This window comes from Mustela putorius, unplaced genomic scaffold (assembly GCF_011764305.1).
Source record: "Mustela putorius furo isolate JIRA1106 unplaced genomic scaffold, ASM1176430v1.1 tig00003898_pilon_pilon_pilon, whole genome shotgun sequence".
Taxonomy (NCBI): Eukaryota; Metazoa; Chordata; class Mammalia; order Carnivora; family Mustelidae; genus Mustela; species Mustela putorius.
In genome coordinates, this window is record NW_025422047.1 from 922795 (window position 1) to 938518 (window position 15724).

The window sequence follows — 15724 nt, forward strand, 5'->3', positions numbered from 1 at the left end:
TAAGAGTGTTAATTTTACCCCTATTCCTGATAGTACTGTTCTTGGTCCCTTTTGCCTTGAATTTGATCTTGCCAAATGTTGGGGGGGTGGTATAGATTCTAATTTTATCTTTGTCTCTTGAAATTTGAATTCTTCACGTCTTTGTCCCTCTCTTAATTTAGAAGAATGGATTCTATGGTTAAATCCCCTCAGAGATATCACAAAGGAGGAAATGTCCCTGAACCGAGTCTTGGAGCATAACTACAGTAAGAAATGGGTAGACGAGTGTGGGTCTTCCGGACAAGCGAGAAGGACTGAAGAGAGGAGAGGCTAGGATGGAATAGGAAGTATGTTTGGAATGTGATAGAAGGCTGGCTCAGGCAGAAGGTCGGAAGAAATAGGAATTAAACTAGGGTTATTAAGGTTGGGACCATATTTGGGGAATCCTGAAGCTAGGCAGAGAAATAATTCTTTATCAATTAGGTGTTCTTAAGACAAATAACCAAGTAAGTATGCATTTACTAAATGAGCCTTGGTTCAAAGCTTGCTGTCCAGGGTCGTCTTTCATGATTGTTTATGCTGATCTTACAGGTTCGTTTTCCTTTATTCCAAGAGCTCAGTACCGTGATTCACCTGAACTAATCTCATGCATATTCTTTGAGTTTTATTTTGCATTTGACATTCTAACCAGGAGACTTTGGGGGTGATGTTTGAGGCTGATCATCTCACTTCAAAGAGATAGTTTAAGCCTGTTCTAATGTGGGTCAGCCTAGACCTTCTTTCCGTCTGTTCTTCTGCCTTTTCAGCTGTGCCCACTCCCCACATCATAAATATCTGTTTCCTTGCATACACTAAGCAGATGGGATGAAAATGTACTAAATACGAGTAGATGGCCATGTCTACAAGCCTCTTGAGTCATCTCTCCAGAAGCATGTAGATGGTGGCTTACAGAGAATCGTGTGAATTTTCAGGTGCCCACCAGGCCCAGATTGCTGTGTAAAGAAGCGGAAGCCAGGAACTTCTGTTAAATGCTACCACTGAATTTGGGGCTTTGCTTCTCAGAAATGGCACTTTTATTCCCAAGCAGAAATTTAGAGAACTGAGTGTTTTTCTTTGGCTTTTGTGTAAAATTATTATTATTTTTTCCTATCCCTAGGGGACTCCTTCTCACAGTTCCGGTTTGTTGAGGAGAAAGAGTGGGATGGTGAAGCTTCATGTCCAAAACAGGTAAGATGGTTTGTCTTGACTGTGGATTGGCTCTTCTCAAGGCTGAAGACAAATGCCTTTATGTTACTGTTGAGATGAAGTCTTGGGGTAGAAAAGAGTAGTGATTCATGTACAGTTTAGCCTCAGTCACCTCAATTGTTAAGACCATTTTCAGGGAGCTTAAATTATACAGGTCCTTGGAGCTAGAATTCACCTGTGTAACTGGCCGCCTGTGTGAATTACTCATAGTGTATCGTCATGGTTTTGAGTGGGCTACTTTGCCGTTTGGCCTGCCTTCCTTTTTCCTTTCTGTGAAGAGTTTCCCTTAGGGTTGAAAATTTATCCCCCCCCCCACACTCTGTTTTTGGTATTAGGTGAAAAAAAATCCTTAATTTTATACCTTTAAATAACTCTTCCTCTATAGTTAGGAGAATAAAGCGAGAAAGTAAGAACAAATGCCACAGAAGTCTTTCAGTGACGCCATAAAGCCCAGCTACCTCATTTGCTTTTTGTTCATGCCATATTTTTTCCCCAAGGGTTTTCGATTATTTTCCAACTGTGATTTGATGGATTCTTTCCATAGGGGAGATGACAGGTATTCTAACCCTTTTAAAAAGCACTGAGAATCAGTGGTGGCTTGTCATCTGCTCCCCAGCTCCATGGCTAGCGCCTGCTGTCTCATACAATAATCTGACAATCTGTCCACAGTTTCAGACACGTGACCGAGTAGCAGACCTGAAGGCCAAAGGTAGGGCATCCTCTTCCCCATTCTGCTACCTGCTCAGTACACACACACCTTAAGTGGGTCCTTTTCTCTCTGGGGTGGTCTTCTATGTACTCGTTTGGGATGGACATTGGCTTACCATACAGACCAAGGGGGTGGGAAATTACTTGTGAAATGACTACCTGTCACTTTGCGTAGAGTGTGTATTACAACATGGGAAAAATAGGGCATTAAAAATACTTGTCTTTGCTTCAGTCTGTGTGGGCATACGCCTGAGGTACAGTTTAGAATTCCAAGACAAATTACAAGCAAACAGAAGTCATCAAGGAATACAGCAAAAGCCAGACAACTCACATTTCAACTTCTTTTGAACCACATTGACTATTAGAGAATATTTCAGTTATCCTGAGAATTTCAGATAATTCTAAGGTTCTTCATGCATCAGAATACGGAGAACTTATTTACTAGGTATTTTATTAGTTGGAACTTATTCAAAGGTGGATAAGACAGAGACTGTGCTTGTTCATTGCCCTTCGCATGGCCACTGACATATAGTAGGTGACCAGTAAATATTTACATAATAAATGAAAAAGAGTGTGACATAAAATAAGTGGTGTCATAAATGAATTAAGATACTACTGTGGGGGCCACTTTGGGCTGGAAGGGATTGAGATCAGTACCACGGGAAAGAGAGAGAGTCTGAATGGGCCTTGGTGGGTCAGTGTGATGCTGGAGGTCCTGTTGAGTGAGGAGAGCTGATAGAACAGGCATGCTCGGAGTCAGAATATAGCTGGATTGCAGTGTTCCCAGAGAAGGAGGCTTCAGGGGTAAGTCTGGGCTGGATAATACCAGCAGTCTGATCTTCTTCTAGGGGGAGATTTAGCATGTGGGTGAGAGCATAGATCTTGGAGAGACAAGCCTGACTGTGAATCTGAGTTCTGTGACTTGGGTGAACTTCTTTCCTTTTTTTGTGTTCTCATCTGTAAAATGGAACTAATAATAAAATATAACTTGGGCTTATAATGAGGATTACATTAAATACAAAATAAAAGCTCCTTTGTGCAGTTCCTGACACATATGAAACACTCAGAAGTAGCTCTTATTCCTACTCTTATTTTTTTCATTAAAGTTTTATTTGGCCAGAAAATGGAAATGGCTAGATTTGACCTGAGCAGCACTGGAAAAGAGAGATTGAAGAGGGAAGAGGCAGGAGGCAGGGAAACCAGTCAGGAGGGTATGATTTTGGGTGAATGACGGGATGAGGAGCATGGGGAAGTGGGAGTGGAGGAGGGCTCACTGATAGATGGATTTCAGCAGAGGACGAACTAGACTGTGTCACATGTGAGACGTGCGGACAAGAAAGGTGTGTGGTGGCGCAAAGCTTTCTAGCTTGATGATTAGGCAGGTGGTGATGCCATTGATGGGCTACAGAGAGGGCAAGTTTACTCTGAATATTTTGAGTTGATGTGTGGGTAGGACCCATCCAAAACTAAAATTCATCACTTGCCCATCAAAACCTGTTCATGTCCCACTTAACTCCTCACTAGGTTCTGGTTTTGCTTACTTGAGAGAGAGAAAGGTGATAAAAATTTTGGAAGGTATAATGGTCTGATCAAAGGCTATTTTTTCTTCAGCAGCTGAGTGGACTTTCTAGCAGGTTCTTTGTCTGACACAGACACTGAGATTCAGAGTCTAGTAAGTAGTAAGGTTCCTGGACAGAGGGGACAGGTTTTCACTACCCACAGTTCTGTGCACACTGACCTCAGAGAATGGGGTGGGACTTTGTTCTAACAGTCAAGGCTGGCTTCCTGCAGCCAGCGTGAGTATGCAGGCGGAAGGCATCAGGGTCAGGCTATGAGCTCCAACTGTGAGTGACCGTCAGAGTTGGCCTGGTAGATATGGGGACTAGCCTCTCCAGGCAAAAAACAAAATAACCTCTCCATTATTTTAAGACACAGCAAAAAGCTAATTTGTGGTTATTATTCCAATGAAGCCTATTTTAAAATTCACACTTGACTATTACAAGCATTTCACCTCCACTCCTTTTATGTTAGACCTTAGCTTTAGCCCTTTGTGGGAAAGACTGGTGCTGAGAAAAGGAGTTTTCTTCCAAAGTGGCATTTGGTGGCAGGTTCTAGGCTCCAGGACTCCTGCACCTCCCCTGCTGGTTTGAAGTGTCTCTACAGCATCGTGGAGGCCCGTGCAGTGTCTGCAGGGCCTGGGATGGTGGGCGGGAATTAGAAAGGTGGGGGAAGGAGACCTTCCAGGAGCAGACGCCGCTAGATGTCCATCATCCGGCACGTGGCTCAGAAGCACAGCGCGGCCAGTCCCTTTTTATTTGATAGAAAGAGAGAGAGCGAGAGAACACACAAGTAGGCAGAGCGGCAGGCAGAGGGAGAGGGAGAAGCAGGCTCCCTGCCAAGCAGAGAGCCTGCTAGGGGCCTCCATCCCAGGACCCCGGGATCACAACCTGAGCTGAAGGCAGACACTTAACCAACTGAACCCCCGCCCCGGCACCCCTACTTTTCATTGTTGTGGCTATACCATGTAGTCATGTTGCACATGGTGCTAAAGAGGGCAGAGGAAGCGTGGCCACTTTTAGCCAGACCCCCTGTACACCTCCATGGTCCTCCTGTCTGGGGTGCTAAGAGAGCAGCCGGTGAATGGTGGGCACGCATGGCAGGGGTGAAGTTCCTGCTCTTTCTTCGCTGAAAGGAGGGGGTCTGCTTGTGTGCAGCTCTATGGGCGTTGGGGAGGGTGAGATTTCTAGTGTGTGATGTGCCAACATACCCACGAGCTAAGCATTTGGGATCACACTTTCTACCCGCTGGAGAGTGTTTCTTCAAACTTGAAAATGAAGACTTGACCACACTGATCTGGCCACAGCCCTTAAGGTGCTAATAAGTGCAGGGCTGAGGAAAGGCCTGGAATGCACACTGAATTTCTGGTTTTCTTGTCAGGGCTTTACCAGCCTCTATCCTGCTCCCTAAATACACTGTGTGTTTTAGAAGGGAGTTCCTTTTTTCCAAAACCAGGGCCTATCTGGTGCTGCCAACATGGTGTAGCTAAGAGCCAGCCATCTTGGGACTGTTTCTGAAGGGCAGGTGAACAGCCACACCATCTCTCGCAGCCCGCTCAATGACACAGCAGTGGCTGCTGTGGGCATCAGGGGTTACAGTGGGTCCAGATTAGGGTCAGGCTCTTCTTGAGCTCACCGCCCCCCGCCCCCACAGTGAACCCATTACCCAGGATGTCCCAGACACTGCTGCGGTGGAATCCAGACCGGCTAGGTGGGCCCTGACTTCTCTTCTAACTTGAAGCCAGGGACAGTGCAGTAAGCTGGGTTTCCAGCTGGACCTGGGAGGGCTCTGGTAGATGAGGTGGTTAGCAGTATCTGCCTCTTTGGGTTATTTGTTCTCTTGGGTGGCCTGGGCCCCAGAAAGTAGCCATCAGACTGTTGTCAAGCCATGAAATAATTGGGAATGTTTCCTCAGCTGCTGTCAATTTGGGAGGTCATTGCCAGGATAGGTCTCGACTTCCATGAACGGGAGAGGAGTCAAGGGAAGCTTTCGGTGTTGTTCACACAGAGTGGCCCTAGCTAGCGGGCAAGTCTGCCTCCTGCTTTCTGGTTAGAACAGAAGCCTAGGGGACGCCTGGGTGGCTCAGGCTGCTCAGGTCATGATCCCCGTATGAGTCCCCCGTCTCCGCAGGGAGCCTGCTGCTTAGACTCGGCCTTCCCTCTGTCTGCCTGTCCGCTCCTGAAGCTCTCTCTGGCTGTCTCTTTAAAAATTAGAGGGAAAAAAAAAAAAAAAAAAAAAAAAAAAAAAAAGAACAGAAGCCTAGACCACAGGCTGAGCCTATGAGCCCCGTCTCCCTGCTTAGTCGGCCCTTCTCTCCGCTCCTGAAGGCTGGCTGTCTGAATTAGAGGGAGGGGTCCACTTTGATCCCCTTAAATGCTTATTTTTCAATTTGCCAGTAATTCTAGAAGCATCTGTAGTTTCCAGGTTATTGTGAAGTCTCAGTGTGGGGGTTATCACTGCCCTGTTCTGCTCTCACAGTGTGAACTGTCACCCCAGAACATAGCTTCGGTTTTGCTCATCTTAACGCGATGATAGAAAGTAGCAACCATATCAAGTGGGACCTAGGATAGGACTTACTCTCCACTGAATGTAATGTCAGTGGATGGTTTATTTCTTCCGTCATCTGCTGCTGTTTTATCTCTGAATGGTCCTTTGTACTTGTCACCTGACAATGCATATAATTTTTTGTTAATAGAATTCAGCATTTTATGTGGACTGTGAGTCACTGGTTCGAGCCCTTCAAGAGCTGCCTCTCTCACTCCGACTCAATGTTGCTGCCGAATTGGTCCAGGTAAAAATCCCGACAGCATCGTGGGTGCGGGTTAGAGCATATGAAGAAGAGTGAAAACTGTCACTGTGCGGGATGGCTCACAACACCCCTTCCTTCCCCAAAGCTGAGGCTTTTGTATCAGTGTAGCATTTTCAGAGTTTTAAGGAGGAAATGAAATAATTTTTAGTCTTTTTTTTTTTTTTTTTTTTTTTACATTTTACATGTGAAACATTTTGAAGGATTGAATGAAATGTGAAAGAATAAAGTCTGGCTGGTTTTTTGCTCAAAAATTGATGTGCCAGGCTCTGCATTAGCACTAAGTAGTCAGTGGTGATCAGACATTGTTTTTGATCTCCCAGAGCTTAATCTACTGGGAAATAGGAGTATTGATCAAGTTCTCCAATTGCGGCAAGTTCCATGAAGGAGTGTACTGTGCTATTAGAATCTATAATAATGAACCTGATCTATTCTGGTGTGATTAGGAATGGCTTTCCTGAAGGACTGTCAGATGAGCCGAGATCCAGAGTATAAAAGCACGTGAATGAGAATTTAGAGAAGAGTGACACAATCAGCTCTGCCTTAACACTACTGCTTGTGATGATGATACCCAGGACCGGTCTGGCTGCAGAATGGAGTTGGCAGAATGTGTGTTGGCAAATGTACACAGGCGTGTGTGTACACGCCAGTGGAGAGCGGGTCAGGGCGAGCAAACTAGGAGGCTGCTGCCACAGGCCAGGGTGATGGTGTTGGTGGGACTGGGGTGGAGATGGCAGAGTGGACTGGACTTGGACTTGACCAAGATGTACTTCAAAAGGAAACTAAGCAGGGCTTGGGAAATACTGGAAATGGAGAGCGACAAGTAAAGAATTGTTCTCGGCCTTGCAGCTTGTGCAACTCAGCGAGGGGGGGTATCAGGAAAGATGGGTCTGTGCCTCTGAGATATCAAAGTGGAAGTAGTACTTGGATATGGAAATCTATAGATGAGAAGGAAGGGCTAGAAGCATAAATGTAGGAGATCCCAGTGTAAGATAGCAACTGATGAATGAGCAGAGAGGGGGAGGCCCAGCAGACCATATGACAGGCAACTCACAATGTAGTTGTGGCTTGACTGCATTTTTAAAAAAGTGAAACCCTGAGCCGTACTAATTGTAAAGAGAATCCCAGCAACTGAAGCGGTCAGCTTCGTTCTGCAACTGAATGTGTCACAACACTTGAGCAGTCACATGAATTGGTTACCTACCCAGCTCTTGTTTCGGTGGCCCTGACTGACCTCCGGTTTAGGGCAGCAAGCAGAATTCAGGGCTGGGGTTAATGGCAGGGCAGGGAAGTAGAGAGGATGGCATTTCTCTCTGATTGAGTCACCACGGAGCTCCAGGCATATTTGGGCTGTTTGGGATTTTATTAGTGATTGGGAGAGCGCTGCTGTCCCTGCTGGGTGGCCAGGACACGTGCGGCTGTGGTGCATTCCCCACAGAATGGGGCTGGGTTAGCCCAGTACAGCACAATGAAGGTGATGGGGCCTCAGGGAGAAAAGTGAGGATGTCCTGTCAATGGTAGGCCTGAGAGTAAAAGTACAGATTAATTTTAGTAACTTTGAAAACCTGGCTAGTTTTAAACCACCTCCTTCCCCTCGTTTTACTCAAATGTTACTATGGGTCATTCTAGATGACCTTTATTATCAGTGCATTTAAGTACAGTGAACGATCTGATTTGCTAATAACTTCTGGGTGCCTTTTATAGATATTCATCTCCTCACAGATGTAAACCTGTGTACATTCAAATAGACCTGGGGTACTGCCAGTTCCCACGGCAGTTCCCGAAAGACGTGCCCTTGTGGTGTCTACTCCGCCATTGTGCAGAGAGGCGGGGGTGGGCAGAGGGGGAGGCACAGTCCCGGGGTGTTTCAGTGAGGTCTTCCCCATTTACCCCAGCTCAATAAGGAAGGGTTCTAGGGCAGGGCCTGAACTGGGGGACCCTTTGTGACCTTCCTGTCTGAACTGAATTTCCTCTTCCACCAAGTTTGGCTTCCATCATTTTTGTTTCTGTGTAAGCAAATAGGGCAAAACTCAGATTTTTACCTGCATTATGATGCTTCTCTTTCAGACCACCCTTCCTTTAGAACTTCCTCAGGTGAAACCAAAGAGAAATGATGAAGGCAAGGGACTGGGGATGCAGTTAAAAGGGCCCTTGGGGCCCGGAGGAAAGGGCTCCACCTCCGAGCTGAAATCTGCCGCTGCTGGCTGCCCCATGTACCTGGGTAAAGATGGCCCCAGCCCGGCTCCCTCCACGGGACCTCAGAAACCCACCGCCCCCCTGCAGGCGGCAGCAGACCACTTGGAGGAAGAATTAGATCTGCTGCTTAGTTTAGATGCACGTGTAAGAGAGGGAGAGAACACTGCACCAGTCGAGACCGTGCAGGCCCAAGAATCTGAGAAGGATGGGGAGGTGGCCCAAGAAGAACAAGGTATGGCTTTCATTTTATTCCCTATCCATCTTCTCACCTTTTCTGCCAACAGCCCCACTGGCATCCCGTCCCTACCCCTCTCCAGCAGCTTCTGTCATCGATCTGGTGTTGTCTGCCGACATCTATTTCTGGGCTCACATGGCCGCTTCCCCCTGAGCTGACCTTTCGGACAGCATTCCTCACTCAATACAGCAGGCTCGCAGGGTGCTCCCTGCCCGACTGCGATATTAAACCCAGGGCGGCAGATGGACCCGGCGCTGGAGAGAGGCATGCAGATCCTCGTTGCCCTCAGCTGTGCTGTAGCAGACCTTTTAATCGACTGTCTAAGCAGGACCGTTAACCAGCTCTCCAGACTTGTGGCTTGCTATTTCCGTCTTATTTTTGTACAAAAGAGCACTTCGCCCTTTGTGCGTGCTCTGTGAGACCATGGGCCACCTGCTATGGAGAGGCCAAGGCCAAGGCGGATGTGTGCCCCGTCCACAGCTGCATTTGAGAACCTGTGAAGACTTTCCAGGAGTGCTACAATAGTAAAAAGAAAACTAATCTGTTGGTCTTTTTAGGAAACTTAGTGAACTGGAACATTCAACTTCAGAATAAACAGAGGATCAAGTCTCCCCCCCAATTATTAATTTGTTTAGCTATTACTGTATCTTCTTGAAGAGTTGAAGCCGTAATAGAATGTTTCCTGTTATGTAATCAGAGCTGAATTCCATCACAGAACAAACCCCAAGGAAGCCTTCCCCTCAGTTTTGGGACTAATGTAAAGTCGCTAACACTGCTTTTATCTCCCCAGGTCCTGCCGAGCTATCTGTGTTGGGAGAAAAGAACGTGCGGTCTGAGCAACCAAATACATCGAAAACTGTTACTGAGGAGGAGCTTGAAGACTGGTTGGACAGCATGATTTCCTAACCTAAAAGGAAAAGAAAAAAGAAAAAAGAAAAAGAAAATGAGAAAAAAAAAAGTGCCTGACGCAAATTTTGGTTGCCTTGTCAGTAAGGGTGGGCCCCCAGCTGTCCTTCCAGAACAGCTGGTTGCGGAGCACCCCCGAGCCAGTGTGTTCCATCACCCTTGCCGCAGGGAACGCCTACCTCTATGTTCCACGGCGCCTGGGACTACCCATCTATGAGGCTCGCTGCATCCGCTCTCTGGCTTAGCAATCTCCAGAGTACTTGAGGGCAGGGGATGTTATGGCTCTTGTTTCCAACCTCCTTCCTTTCAGTGTTTACAGCAGAGCAGGTGCTGCTGATAGATAGCAACAAGGCATTCATTTGGCCAAAATAAACGAACGCTGCTCTATGGCATTCCTTTCTTTCTTGGGGGGCGGGGGGTAAGGCTCTTTGTCCCATGCCCCTTTTCCAGTAATTACAGGACAGCCATGGAATCATCCAGAAGAGGTACATCACCAGAGGCCGACACCACAGATTGGTACGTGGTACTTTATTGCAGTGGGCACTTCCTTTGACGTAAGGAGATTCACCTAAACACAGCAGCTCCACTACTTACAAGGGAACCATAAAGCAGTACTCAATTTGGCATAAGAATGACATTTTTCTGAATTTTCAATACAGTACTTCTAATAACAGCAGTTGACAAGCTGTTACTGAAAAAAAAAAAAAAAACAATAGGAATAACCTTCAAGTGCAGTTTCATAAAGACAGAAGATCAACACAACCCATTAATGGAACTGTCCATCTGAAACAGAAACATAAAAAATTTGCATAGCTATATCTAAAGAGATTTTAAGGCACTTAATCGATAGTTCAGTGTCGACAAAGGGTTGGTTGGTTGGTTTTTTTTTTTTTTTCCTATTTTAACTGCTTAAAGCTTTTCAAGCTGATTCTGAATACATTCACTAGCAAGTACCATGGGAGAAATTTGCAGTTAAAATGATTTTTTTTTTTTGTAATTCAGACCATGAGTCACTAGTGGATACTGTCATGTGACATTCAAGTGTGTAAAATTTCAGGTATTGTGCGTTGAAGACTTCATACTTCTAGTTCTTTCCTCAATGACACCATTTTCCATTACAGCTGAAAACTTGAAGGTATTCTCAACTACAGTTTCCTTGATTCTTTGCCATCTTTTAACATTTTGATAAGGACTACGTCCATTAGGCACAAAAAGCCAAATCAATTCATAAACATCACATATTTGTAACACTTTCTTGTAAGGGAGGCATTTAGAATATGTCACATTTCAAATATTTTGCAGAGCTATAAAAAGGATTTATTTCGCTGGAAGTAGACCATCTAGAATTGTGGAGTTTCTTTCATTCTGATTTACCCAAGCTGATCTTCATATTGTTTCCGAAAGCAGTCACCAGCCGGGAAGAAATCCCAACATCTTTCTTGGTACATCTTCCAGACGTAAGATTCCTGAAATAAAGGAAACAAAGGGTACTACTTTTTAAACCACAGTAAGCTAAAACCCAGGTGGTGTTTACTTAGTAGGTCTCCCTTGGAGAATGGTGGCGGGGCCCAACCTCGTACCTTCTTCCTTGCTCTGCTCCCAGCCCAAGCTAGTTTAGGAGCAAAAAGTCATTCCCCACCCCCACTCCAATTCCCTCCCCCCAAAACTCAAAACACTGAACAAATGCAATGATTGTGAGTAAAAATGCTGAAAGATCTAGCAGGAGGCTGTTTCTATGCCATTTGTGATGGGTAGAATGCAGAACACACAATGAAGAGATAGTGAGTGCTAGTCGGGGCAGATGCCTGGAGATCTAGAACCAGTTGCCTCTCAAGTGTCTGAGCTGTGAAGTTTTCCTACAAATCTGATAATGTTTGAGTATTAGATAACCTACCTTTTCTTCCCTTTGTTCTCTTGTCTTGGCATTTGTTTCTCATACTTAGTCACAGAATCCCTTTTGACACATACTTTCACTCATACTACCCACACCTCCACGGTCCCTATGTCACCCACACATGAGGTGGTTATCTTTCTCCGGCTGTCTCTCACGCCATTTTACTCTCTTTGTTAGAGCCACCCACTCAGCTCCTCCTTGTCTTTTTGTCTGTAATGTTCTCCCCACCTCCAGCTATTCTACTGAAGCAGTAACCGTAAGGGTTTAGAAGATGTCAGCGTTGTTGGGACGGATAAGCAAAGTCTTTAGGAAGAGACTAGAGGTGCCTGAGGATATTGGCTTCTTAGGTCACAAAGGGATGGCAGAATTCTGCAGAGGAAGAATGTACACTGGAAATGCATGAAGTCATCTATCTACTTCAGACATCCTATGTTCTGTTGAGTCTGAAGACTTCTAAAAGGGGTACAAGTCTTAAGATATTTTCTCACCTGACCCGTGTGTTCTGTCTCATCTTTATTAATCAGGTACATCAGGAAGAACCTGGAAAAAGATTTAAGTGAGAAAAAGACAATATTACTTTGGTTAATCTTTTTGTGAGGAGAAATTTTACTATTACTTGTGAGAAGAATTTTGGCTGCCTTTTTAAAAAATCCTAACTGGGGGCACCTGGGTGGCTCAGTCAGTTGAATGTCTGACTTGTTTTGGGTTCAAGTCATGATCTCAGCGACCTGGGATCAACCCCATGTGGGGCTTGGCACTGGGCACAGAGCCAATTTAACACCCCCTGCCTATCTGCCTTATCCCCCACCTTCTGCCCTATCCCCCACCAACATGTGCTCTTTCTCTCTCCAAAAAAATAAAAATCCTAAACAATGAAAGGTAACCAAAACTCTTACCATATGATTTTTAGTGGCTTAACGTAGAACTAAAATTGTGTGTTTCTCAAGGATAGGTCATGGAAAAGGTAGAAAGCATGTAACCTCGTTAAGCTGTTCTCCTCTAGAAAGAGTTTTTTTATTGTAGACCTCTGAGAAATGCCAGTGTAGTGTCACTTGTGCTAATGGTGGTGTGGCTAGGGTTCGAGTCTGTTCATCCAATTCACCCAAGTATCCACGGAAGCTGGGGCAGGTCTTTGAGCTCACACCGTAGGATCTCAGAGACCACTTTCAAAGGAGCCTGTCTTGTGCCCTCAAAGACAGGACTGGGGATGGGGAGAGCCTGAGCTCCAGACTTCAAATTCTCTCAGGGTCTCCTTAGATCTGCAGCTTTAGCAACGATAAAAAGATTTCATTCCTTCCTTCCTAGTCCTTTTAGCAGACTAAGAGGGCCGCACGGCAAATAGTTTTATCATGTTCAAGACTCGGGGATGGAAGACTTTAGTTCCTGGCACATTTATTTGACAAAGCACCACTTTTAGGGGGAGTTTCAAATATGAACAAGATGGGTTCTCTCTCCTCCAGCATGCTGCTAGCAGTGCAGAGAGCCAGAAAGGAGATTATAATATGTAGTGCCAAGGGAGGATGTCAAAGGGGGACGGCATCACAACACCCTTTCACATTTTTCTACTCACGGGTCCTGATAGAGGGCCAGGTGCTCACCTTTTCTAGAAGGACATCCATTCGCATCGCCTCCATTAAGATGGAAACTCTCTTCATGAGAGTTAACAGTGATGAATACTCATGACTTGAGGAAGGATATATTAAAGTTTATTTTTTTTAATTTGTGTTTTTGTCTTCTAGTATATAAGGTATTCTAGCAAAATGATAGGTCTTTGGTACTTCTTTTTGACAATAATACCTTTCCCAATGGCTAGGCCTGTTCTATCCTAAAGATTGGTTTTTCCTGAATAATAAAATGTAGACCCAGAAGGGAAGACATGAGCCGGGGAGCAGCTTTTTCCCCTCTCCTTGAAAATGATCAGTTACAGAGAATATAGATTACCTGCCCATTCAGAGTCTCTTTAATATAGAAGCTTCATAGGGTACAAAATGGGCTCTGAATAACTTGTTTCTGAGTGACGGCTTGACCTCAGAAAAAGTGAAATGCTTATTAGCACCTTCTGGGGGCCAAGGACTTCTACCGCGTGTGCTAGGATACAGCAGTATGAAACGCCCGCGTCCCACAACTATCCCGCTCTCCTGGAGCTCGTATGTTCCCAGGAGAGGACAGTCGGGGTGAGGCCTGCAAACTGACCACAGCACCCAGCAACAGGCAGCTCATGGACCACCTCAGTAGGAGCAAGTGTGACGTGGTGGGGAGGGGCCTGACTGGGGTGGGTTCAAAGGAGAATGGGAAGAGAAGATTTGAAGACAGTAAGCACAGACACTTTACGTTTTTTTACTGGAAGGGAAAGAAAAGAGGGCAAGAGCTGGCGGTAGAAATGGGGTGGCAGACTCTTCTTTGTTTAGGATAAAAAAAAATAACACTTGTGTGGTGACGGGATAAATCTGGTAAAGAAAGAAATTGCTGTAGTTATAGGACGAGAGGAAGGCATGGGGTGTCATCGCAGGTGCATGGGCTGACCTTTGTGAGGTGCAGGGAAAACCCATAGCACACGTCGGTCAAAGCCCGGAAAGGCAGGGAATATGGACAAAGAGGCAAGCTCATCGAGACTCTTTGAAGTTTTTTCCTAACTGCCTCTACTTTTTCAGAGAAACAGGCAGAAATGGCATGTACAGGGGGGAACCCTATGACATAACTGTGTATTTTACTCTGCAGCCACTGTCACCTCTGTTGACCACGGATACTCACAAATAGTTGGCTAAGTTGTGCTCCTGTAAGGTATGTGTTTCAAAGCCATGAGGAGTCGTGTCAAAATAGTCATTGCCAATCCCACAGATGAAACATTTAGTCTAAGATGAATAAGAGAAGCAGTAAAGGCATTGGTACACATGACATTAATGGCAGGAGGGAAAGGGCTACTGATCTCTGAATGGACAGATGGAAAATATGTCTCTCTCTCATGCTTTTGGCTATTAATCCTCTCCACAGTGTCCCATCGTCAACTCCTAGCTAGCAGAGCACGGTGGAGGCAGCAGGGTGGCAGGCGGGGAAGCGGAGAGGTGCTGGGCAGGGAGGGTGAGGCAGAAGCAGAGCCCGGAGCTGGCAGACAGGCACAGAGGACAGGCACGGCAAGCAAACTTTGTCGGTCATTTGGCTAAGACTGGCCCTACATAATAGCAGACCCGATTACTTAAACCCATTTTCCGTAAGATACAGAAATAAGCATTGGAGCAAATGAAACATTACCTCCATATCTTCTCGCACTTGTTCCTGCTGGTCTCTTAGCTCTCCAAAAGCATCAATAATAAGACCTGGTATTTTAAATACAAAGACAGATAAAGGGTTTAAAGTAATCTGTTCAGAGGCTTGGGGTAGAGGTTCACTGGTAGAAGCTACGTTTGTTTTGTAAACAAAACAAAACAAAACAAAACAAAAAAAACCCTAAAAAAACCTAGGAAGCAGAGTGAGAAGGAGATAACCAGTTCAGAGTGGGGGATAAAAGGAGGTGAGGGGTGGTCCTCCATTCCAATTCTTAGGGTTCTTGTGTCAGTGTCTGGATATATCTCTGGCTTTATGCCTAGACACGTGCATGCATAGTAGATGCTCAAATTGTTAACTAGTAAGTGAATGTATAAACCTCTCTATGTAATGTCATAGATCGAGAAAGATAGTTCTTTATCTTTCTCTATGACATTATATAGAGGTAGGTACAAGGCCCAGTCATACTTAACCTAACTGGCCACCCTACCTTGAATGATGGCCAGCAAGATGACAATGACGAAGAAGAAGAAGGTAATGTCAAAGACAATGCGGTACATCTCATAAGGGTCACCAGCAGGGTCTTCAATTTCGTCGCCAATGCCCCCTCCAGCTCTCACTCCCACATACATGTGGAACAGGTAACACTAGAGAAGAAAAATAATGGCAGTTCAGGTCAAAATCACAGAATTTTGTGTTGAGCACGAGGGTTGTTAGCTCTTTCACACAGCCGGGTCCCAGCATGACGGCGCTCCCCGGTGATGTCCGTCCTTGCGCTGCTAGCTGCTGGCCTCGATGCCCACTGGTCAGCATGGGATCTCGGAATGTGGCAAGACTTGTTACATTTAGTCTTTAAAAGATATTCTTCGCTCATTAAAAAAGAGAATTCAGGTAGGGCATGTATAAGTTAAACCAACTCTGGGCCCAGAGGAACATG

The 15724-nt window shown here is 45.5% G+C and overlaps 2 protein-coding genes across 2 annotated transcripts in view; one reads left to right on the forward strand and one right to left on the reverse strand.

The window, feature by feature from the left end:
* Positions 1-10019, forward strand: part of AVEN (apoptosis and caspase activation inhibitor) — a 181813-nt gene extending 171794 nt beyond the window's left edge. The window contains exons 4-7 of the mRNA XM_045067934.1: positions 1136-1206; positions 6185-6280; positions 8363-8723; positions 9517-10019. Coding sequence (XP_044923869.1) covers positions 1136-1206; positions 6185-6280; positions 8363-8723; positions 9517-9632 — 644 coding nt within the window. The 3' untranslated portion in view covers positions 9633-10019. The remainder of the gene's footprint in view (positions 1-1135; positions 1207-6184; positions 6281-8362; positions 8724-9516) is intronic.
* Positions 10020-10145: 126 nt separating this feature from the next.
* RYR3 (ryanodine receptor 3) overlaps positions 10146-15724 on the reverse strand; it is a 505740-nt gene continuing 500161 nt past the window's right edge. Inside the window, exons 99-103 of the mRNA XM_004751026.3 lie at positions 15278-15434; positions 14776-14840; positions 14278-14378; positions 12015-12066; positions 10146-11098 (exon numbers count right to left, since the gene is read on the reverse strand). Of these exons, the coding sequence (XP_004751083.2) occupies positions 11003-11098; positions 12015-12066; positions 14278-14378; positions 14776-14840; positions 15278-15434 (471 nt within the window). The 3' untranslated portion in view covers positions 10146-11002. The remainder of the gene's footprint in view (positions 11099-12014; positions 12067-14277; positions 14379-14775; positions 14841-15277; positions 15435-15724) is intronic.